The 9,092-nt window shown below is 44.2% G+C and overlaps 1 protein-coding gene across 1 annotated transcript in view; it reads right to left on the bottom strand.

The window, feature by feature from the left end:
• Positions 1–201: 201 nt before the first annotated feature.
• Positions 202–9,092, bottom strand: part of cdin1 (CDAN1 interacting nuclease 1) — a 52,746-nt gene continuing 43,855 nt past the window's right edge. Inside the window, exon 12 of the mRNA XM_084569132.1 lies at positions 202–1,673. Within this exon, the coding sequence (XP_084425258.1) occupies positions 1,505–1,673 (169 nt within the window). The 3' untranslated portion in view covers positions 202–1,504. The remainder of the gene's footprint in view (positions 1,674–9,092) is intronic.

Raw genomic sequence — 9,092 nt, 5'->3', positions numbered from 1 at the left:
AAACCCTCTACTTTACTCGCCTCCAATGCGGCCACAGTTAGAAGTCACAATGTGGAAAATGATTCCCCTCTTAAAAAAAAAAATAAAAAATGCATTCTCTAAGGTGTCGGCAGGTTCTTCACCCTTTCACTTTCTTCCCTCTTATCGTTTCGTAGCGCCATAAAGTAGGGGGACAGGACAGGGACCCCCTATAGGCAGTGCATATCTGCCTCTAAAAGCATCACTCAACTTTACGTTCGCTTCTGGTTCCCCCCAGCCTGCTGTGTTTCTTCCATTAGTATCTGCTCATAAAGTGCACCGAGGTTATAAAAATGTGCAACAGACAACGGGATAGTCACACACCCCTTTACACGGGAATCAGGTGTTCCTTGCAGACACACAAGCAAAGAAGTATATAATAAATGGTGTTAAATATTTGTGACAAGAACATATTCGAAACGTATTTATTAATATTAGACGCATACACAAAATAAATCCAGCTCCACAACAGAAATCTGTCTCAACATGTACAGTAAAGATACGTGTGCCTTAAGTTCCTTGAGAGATCGACAATTTTGGTATTTACCAACAGTTGGGTTGTTGGGAAGCTGGTCACACGCAGCAATTTTATATATTTCAGTGCTTCGGGATAGTTGTTTATAAGTTTCAGATGAGATTTGGGCAAAATTATTAATCGATTCATCCCCAAAAATTGACAGATCGATACATTATTTGCTGAAAGCCAACTATAATCTGAGTGCTAGTTGGCAAACTGTGAAATTTATCCAATTTTAGCATATTAAAAATAAGGCACGGTGAAGAAATGTGCTGAAATGCTGCCTCAGATTTAACCACCGTGCTAAAGCAAAACAATTATAATGTGAAAAGGTCACCGTGAGGCCAGCCTTAATCAGAAATTATCCTGTTTACCCCCTTGGAAAGTGACAGAGAGGGCACTGAGTGACGCAGGTGAGAGACAGGCGTCCACCCAGCCCCCAGGCCGCACCTCTCTTATCTGCCTATGGAAAGGAGGAGGAAGGAGTGACAAAGGCCAGGGCTCTGGGTGTGATAAGGAAGGGCCTTGTGTCCTGCTCTGGCCCCTGCTCACACCACGGGCCGTCCGTTGCGAGAGGCCATCCAAGGGCCAGGTGTCGGCCGCAACCAGGAAAGCGTCCAAGACGACGTTTTTCATGCGCAGGTATGAATCTGACCCCGTGCCGGCAGATATACATAATGCTGGTGTGTATTTACATGTGGTCACTCCGGGGCAGTGAATGAGAGGAAGAGAGGGAGAGACAGACGGAGAAAGAGGGTCAGGTGGAGTTCAGGGCAGATTTTTTGTCAGTAGACTCGCGCTGCAGGAAAGCCAAATTGCTTCCGGATCTAGGTATCCACCCCTGCACAGTTCAGTGTTCTTACCCTTGCTACCTTGTTGTCGTCCTCCCTCTTTCCTCCCATTCATCCTCCAATCTTTGCTTTTCCTTTTTTTTTTTTTTTTTTTTTTTGCTCCACTTCTAATCTTTTCTCACTCTTTGTCCTTATTGTGGCTCTCTGGCAGTCGGTCCTGCTGCGTAGCATGGCACAGGGTGACGATGTCTGTGGGGAAGCAGTCTTTGAGTAGGATACCTCTGTCTCGCTGGCAGTCCAGCTCTCCTATGAAACCGTACCAGTAGATGACAAGGCCTGGACCAAACCTGAGGGGGAAAAAAAACAAAAGAAACACAAGCGGCCTTTTGTCAGAACATCGCCGCTGTCATCAACAAGTAGCTAGAAAAATGAGTTACACAGTGGCTTTCAAAGTCGTGTCTGCAAAATGCTTACAGCTGTTGACTTTGGATATGGAAGGCACAGCAAAAAAAAAACAGTAATAAGTTAGTAAGGAGATAGAAAGATGCGGCTCTAGTGAGAGGGATTTGTGAGAGATAAGGTCACTTAGGTATTTTCCTTTGATCACCATCCAGGAAACTTGCGCCGAATCAAACAAAAACACCGCTGGGAAGATAACAATCCTTCTGACAGGGTGATACACACTCGATCACATTACAATGGCAGTGAAATAACAATAATCTATGAAATAACAAAGCGCTACACCGAGGCCTCCGGATCCTGTCATCAGAAGCCTTTGGCACATAACAGAGCACACAGAGTTCAGCACAAAAGCCTGAGACTTAAACACACGGCATCTGGTGGTTAATGTTAGCCAGTCCAACAGTGTCCAGCTGTTTCATTCACATTCACTTTGAAAGCAAAAGCAACTTTGCCTTAGTTGGCGAGCGTCGCGGTTCCTAATGGCTATAAATAAAGACAAGCAACAGAGAAGTCAAATTCAGACAGTTTAAATATAAGATGTTTATATTTTTCCCACCCCTCTGTTCCGTCCTCATCAGTTTGCAGTTGCTGCACATTGCGGCTACTGTATACCTGAAGGGCTGCTGAAATTAAAATAGAGGGGCTCTTAACTCCTTCGCTTCACAAAGGAAATAAATCATCTTTCAAGCTATTTATTAAGCCCCAAAGAGCCACCAGCGGCCCCTCTCTGCCTCATATAGATCATGCCTATTCTTTGAACACTAGCTGCCATGCATAAAGACATGTCACAGTTGAACTCTGCACGGAGAGCTCTTCAGCCCCCGCATGCAAGACCAGATTCAGGGGGCTGACAGTGCTCCAGTCCCAGATACTCTATCCTCAGACAGTTAACAATATTCTGGGGCCTCTGGAGACCTAGACAGGAAGCTAGCCAGGGAGGGCCATGGAGAGCAGTGTGAGTTCAGTTCCAAGGTAAAGTACATAAAACCTGGGATCAGTCATTTCAGATTAAAAGTTGGACTCAAATAAATTCAGCTTTACTAATGATTATGGGAATCTTTAGCGTTTTGCGGCGCGGTGTCATCATAACAAATACCTTGACGGTCGACCTTACAAGTTCGACAAAGTATTGAGAAGGCATAAATTACAAATGCGAGCACAAGACACAGCTGTTGCGGCATCGCCAGAAATATACGCGCACTGCGCTGCGCCGACCGGGCCTCGAGGCGTCGCATGTTCTACATACAGCACTTGCATGGAGACCGACACATGTACAAGAAAATATGCGGCCATACATGCACACCCCTCCTTCGAGAGGCCCCCGTAGCAGTACATGCTTCTGCGCCCCATCCCCGCATTCTGCGTTTTACAGTGTGTGATTTACGGCGCTGTATCTATGAGCAAACAGGCCAAAGCTAACAGCCCTGGAGAAAGCCTGCAGATGCACACTGCAAGTTCACCGCAATGTCACACACATAGCTCAGCCTCTCAGCACTGCACAAAGCTCAAGCCCCAAAACTCTCATCATTTCCACGGTCCACTGCTGCGCATGGCCGCCAACTCTTAATATGGAAATGTTATGGAAAGAAAACCTAAACATTTACATTAGATGACTTTGGAAAAGGGGTTATGCTCTCCTTTTTTATTCAGCCGCTGTGCTGTATGTATTTCCTGTGCTCTGGTTGGGGAGGTGAGGCTGAGAACGGGAGAGGAGCGAGACCAGTCTGCACAGAGTGGAGAGAGGCAACCTTCTGAAAAGGTTAAAACTGTACATCAACAGATAAGGCAGTGGTGCACGATACATCATGTCCCAGGTCTGTCGGGGGAGGCCGAGTACAAATTGAAACAAGCAAAATTATAAACACTGGGGAGCCATGTCACCAAGGCCTTTCCATAGCGTAAAGAAAATAAATGGACTTTGAATCCTGCTCAGGATTAATACAAGTCAATACTACAGGGACCTTGAGGTAAAAATCAAGAGACTGGGAATAGAAACAATAACACAGAGGGGGGAAGGGAACGGTCAGGGTGCCAAGACTAAGCCTGACGACTGCAGCATGAGATTCTTCAGGAAAAAAGTTCTAGAAAGCAACTATATGCAGCGTGATGCTTTATATAGCACTGTATATAGTACTTCTGAAGGTTACGTGTCGCAATGCCTGAGGTAGGAAGTAAAGTTCAGTTTAAATTTGTAGGCAAATTATGGTTTATTATGTGGGCTGGCCCATTTTAACCTGGCATGTGCTTATTACACACCGCCACCTCTAAGTGAGAGTCAGCCATCTTCCAATAAACACCTAACTATGTAACGAGTTGGTGAAATTGTTTGTGAAATGCAGCTAATTTCGGCGAGAGGGCCACTTGACGAGCCGGGGCGTGGATTGCGGCTGCCAGACACGCTTTCGTTAGTGTTAATGAGCTGCTGGTGGTCGCATTTAAAGCAGGTGCCAAGCGGCTTACTACAGAAGCTTAATGAGAGCGAGGCACTCAGGAACAAAACAAAAAAAAAAAGAGAAAACCCTTGAATGGAGAAGAGGGAGTGTTATTAGTGTCTGCCTGTGCGCACACACGGCGTGCCGTGCAGCCAAGCCTCACACGGAGAGGAAAATCGGAGGATGAAGAAATCTCTGCATCTTAAATGCACAACAAACATAGGCACTGAAAAAGAAGAGAACTGCAAGCAAGCGCTGATAAAAGTACAATAATAAACCTACTGTAACCTTCAGTGAATGTGCAAACTTGCATCTTTGGTTTTATTTCTCATTTTCTGAGAAGTCTAAGGTTGCTGGAGGTCAGACAGCAGCACGCCCTTCCTCCGAAAAAATCCCCTGAGTTTAACATTTCTACCCAACACAAAGATCAAGGTTAATTTCATCTGCCACGTTTGGTGAGAAAACGCTTTACCAAAAAAAAAAAAAAGCTGGGGGCTGAGAACGTCTGCCAAAATGCATTACACGACATGACAAATTATCAATAAAATCAAGATGAATTCGCGCTCGACTTCAAAACTCCCTCACTTCGTTTTACGTACCGCACAGAACCATTTTAAACAAACGCCCCTGCAATGATTTAGACACTGCAAGCCTCTACCTGAGGGTGAACTCTGTGTCTCCGAGGTCCCTCCACAAAGACCTCTTTGTTTTCAGCATCCATACATCAGGTCATAAGGTAGGGCCACTAAAGCCCTGCTGCCAAACATTAGCTTTAGTCACTCTTTTCTCTGCCCTCTGAAAACGCAGGTATGGAACCTGCTCAACTTCTTTTATGAGAGACAGCATTGAGAGTGATCGAGGGAGAGCCGTGGAGAAATAAAAGTCTCTGTGTCGAAGACAGAAGAAGTGTGTGTACACAGCAAAAGACAGAGAGAAACTGTGTGAATTAGTGACAAATGGCCTGTTCTTTCGAGGTCAGCCTCGGCTATAGGCGGGGGCTTGTGGGAGTTTATTTACGGGGTCAAGATAACTCCTGCGTGATGGCATTTTGGAGGGAAGGCAGTGACCCGGGGCATGCATGCCAGGTGATACGTCCCTGTACATCCAGCTTGTGTACTTTAATGACCTTACAGTAGATGTTTGCAGCCAGTTAGTCAGCCCGATGATGAGCTTCCATTCACAAATAGCATATTTAAAGGCTGACTGTGCCTGGAGCGGCGTCCTCGAAGAGGGAGGTAAATAATCCCTTCCTGCAAACTGTATATCCTACTGTCCATAAATTACAGGAGCAGAATGGAAGAGTTAAACTCCCACAGACAAGTTATTAACATGACTAAAGCTAAGAATAGACTACTTTCATTTTTTTTTTTTCTCTCTCTCACTCTTCCTCTCTCTCTCCACACCCTGCTTTAAGTTCAATACAGCTCAGGCAAAAGACTAATGCGAGGCAAAGGTAGCACACAATCGGACATTATCACGGCCCAAACCTGCACAAGTGTCATAATTAAGGCGGAACGCAAAAGTAGATGTTGGAGAGTGTGTATGGAGGTCAGGTTGACTCAGTGCGTTGTGAGTTGTGTGTTGCTGTGGGAGCTAATTTATTCTCACTAAAGGGATCTACACACAAGAAGCGGCTACAGGAGACAAGTGTAGCAACTGTAGGTAAGAAAAAGTCCTTAAGAGACGCAAAGTGGGACTAATCTCAACTTTGGTAGTGCCTGACAAGGTTGATGGACATGTGACGCAAGCACCGAGTTCCCGGAATGGAAAACTTTGATTTGCAAACTCCCCATGCTGATAGTGATCTTGGAGCATTGGATGAACCCAGACGGAACAGTGGCACTGTAGATGGTATTTTCCTTTTAAATAGAAAGCAGCAAGGAGTGCCGTCGCCATGCAAACACCAGCAATAATTTTGAATTCTGCTTGTTTCGCTTCATTTCGGACGGGAAATACATACGAGAAGGTTACGTTGGCAACCAGGACCTGGAATGTCCCCTCCTTAGCAACCACGTCAGCTACGAAGCAGAAAGCAGAGAGCCAGCTGTGGAAGGGGCTTAATGCGAGATACCAATACAGAAGAAAAAGAAATAAATCAGTTTCTTTACCTGGTAATCTTAGCAACGAGTGTCACCTCTAGAGCAGAATGGGCCCCGAATCTTTTGACCCAGCCTAAAATTTGTTGACTCCTGACCTGACACTATGTAACACTATGGTACATTTTATTACAATTTTTGCAATAAAAGGGATCTTTACCATTTTTTTTAAAATTTTTTTTGGATTATGGACAGAAATCATTGCGCTATGTGCAAAAACTTTTTTTTTTGTTTTTGTTTTTTTTTCCTGCAAAGCATTTTGGTTTAAATGTAACAGCATATGGGAGTTGACTATTGGTACTTGCAGAAGACAATAAAAGACATACACTTTGAGAAAATAAATGCATTAAAATAACTTCGATCACATAAATGCAATGCAGTCCTGCAAAAAAAGAAAAACTGCCTTTAGTAATTTCAGTTTATTACTGATATCTAGCCTTAAATCTAGATACAGTTAAATGGTAAATATATCTTTAATTGTTTTTACGTGCAATTGCACTGTTACCTTCCACAAATTCAGGATCTGCTATGGTTAAAAATAATTAATCAATTAAGCTTCATTTGACGTTATTTTTGCGTGATAAATTCTTCAAATTGTCTGTTCTTGTTGTTACACTAATAACCTTTAACTCCCAACATCTGTGTTCTTTCCAAACATCTGCGTACTGTGGGAGTTTTTTCTCGCAGCAATTTTATCAATTATCACCTTCTCTGACCTCAGTCCTCCTCCAACAAATTTCTATCACCCCAGCCACCTTCTCACATAAATCTTATCACCTTACACACACACACAACCTGACAGCTGACTGATAACGTGGCTAACACATGATTATGTAAATGAGCTAATAAACATCCACCTTCTTTTGTTTTTTTATGTGATAAGACAATAGTAATGTAAGATACAAAAACCCTATTCTGGGACAGCATTTGGTCCTGGTTAGGAGTTCGTACAACACCGTGCTTCCCAAACATCCCTCCAGCTCAAGGGAGGAGCCTTAATCAGTGTTTGGAACTCGTTAAGTCCCTTAACTGAGCATGTCGCCTACCACATTAGCGGCACATATCGGAGGGACAAGTGTGCGTTGTGTGTGCAACGTGTGCCGGTCCCCTCTTAGATCTGCGGCGTCACGGTCCAACGCGCTTTGACACACTTTGGATGTGGAGCGAAACCAAACAAGGTGTGGTCTGGCTTTGGCTTAGTCTGTTTAGTGTTCAGAAGTCGGTCCAAACGGCACAGAGAACGCTGCACGTACAAGTATAATAAGCTAGCGATGACAGCTCTGTGACGACACCAGAGCAGTCCACGTGAAAGTTGGTCTGGAATTATTAAAGAACTTCAAACTTTTTTTGAAGATAATTACTCTTTTTCACTTTCAACAGTCTTTGTAACATTTATGTGATGATAAGAGCTCTCCGGCTGTATAAGGGTTAACATTCAGACAGCCAGAGCTCACCTGATCTTTTCTCAGATACTGACTCCCCATCCTCTATAATGACCCTCTACATCATGAAAATGGCATGATCTCTTCGGTTATGACACACTGAGTGGGTATTCATTAACACTTGATGCTGATATTATTAAATTCTATTATGGCGATGGCTGCAAATGGTATCTCTAGTACTATACCAAAATCATGAGCAGGCAATAATTGTGTCTATGGATCTGGATGTATATAAATACGTTTTAAACGTAGTTGCCGGAGCGGTTTGTGAGGACCTTAATTACATTTCACAGGGGAAGTAGAAATAAGAAGAAAAAAATCTCAGAGGCTTTTCAGATGAGGCATGCAAGTTTCTAAAGCCAAACTGTGACCACAGAGCTAATTTGGAGATCTGTCCAAGAGTCCCTCTGGCCTTTGATGAGTCCCCATGTATGCGAGTTTTGCTTGGAGACAGGAAGCTCCCCGTGGTGGCAGGCGAGCAGGCTGGGGGCTGCGCAGACAGAGAGGGCCGCATCGTCAGGGGGATACATGCTCCTTTAACCTGTTATTGTGAACTCCCAGCAGCCCTGGCCGATAATTGCCACCTGTCTCTGGGGAAACGCAGTCAAAGGCAGGCAGAGGGGCGGCCATTTTGTGTCTGCTGCGGGTCCTCGCCCTGAAAAGCCCTGGTCCTAATCCAGTCCTTAACCCTGACGGCTAATGTGTCTTCAATTTAGGATGATCCCCCGCTACAGGCACGGCCCTAATCAACAACAGTTTGTACTGTAACCCTATCTGCCCTCGCTAAGGCAGCGTCAGCCTGACCGGGCGCCTGCAAATCTGATGTGTCCAGGAGAGGAACGGTGTTGTGTGCAAGTGTGTGTGTGTGTGTATATATGTATAGATATCATGTTTATATATGAGGTCATGGGAGGTGTGCTATATACTCGGCTGTTTGTCTTTCACATATGCTACTCAAATAAACAAAATATACACATGCAAAGCAACTGCCGCTACAAACACACATGCCACATATAATACCACGAGTTACTTTACAATCTAAACACGTGCATTTATTGGGGAATGTATACAAAAACAATGGAAGTCATTAATCCATCTTTTAACAGTCTGTATACACCTATAATTAATTAAGGCAGGGAATTTCTGAAAATAGCCCCTTTCCTGTTTCAGCAAAACCCTAATGAAGTTGCAGTGGCTATGTTTCATTTTGGATGATGATTCTTTTCACTCATTGTTCTTCTATTTTGAAAAAGCCACACGATCCGCTGGCTCCATCCCTGCCTCGGGTTCAGGAATAAGTCTAACATCGTAAATTCTGGTACTGCTGAATCAAA

Source organism: Chelon labrosus (genome assembly GCF_963514085.1).
Source record: "Chelon labrosus genome assembly, chromosome: 20".
Classification (NCBI taxonomy): domain Eukaryota; kingdom Metazoa; phylum Chordata; class Actinopteri; order Mugiliformes; family Mugilidae; genus Chelon; species Chelon labrosus.
This window is presented reverse-complemented; position numbering and strand designations above follow the sequence as displayed.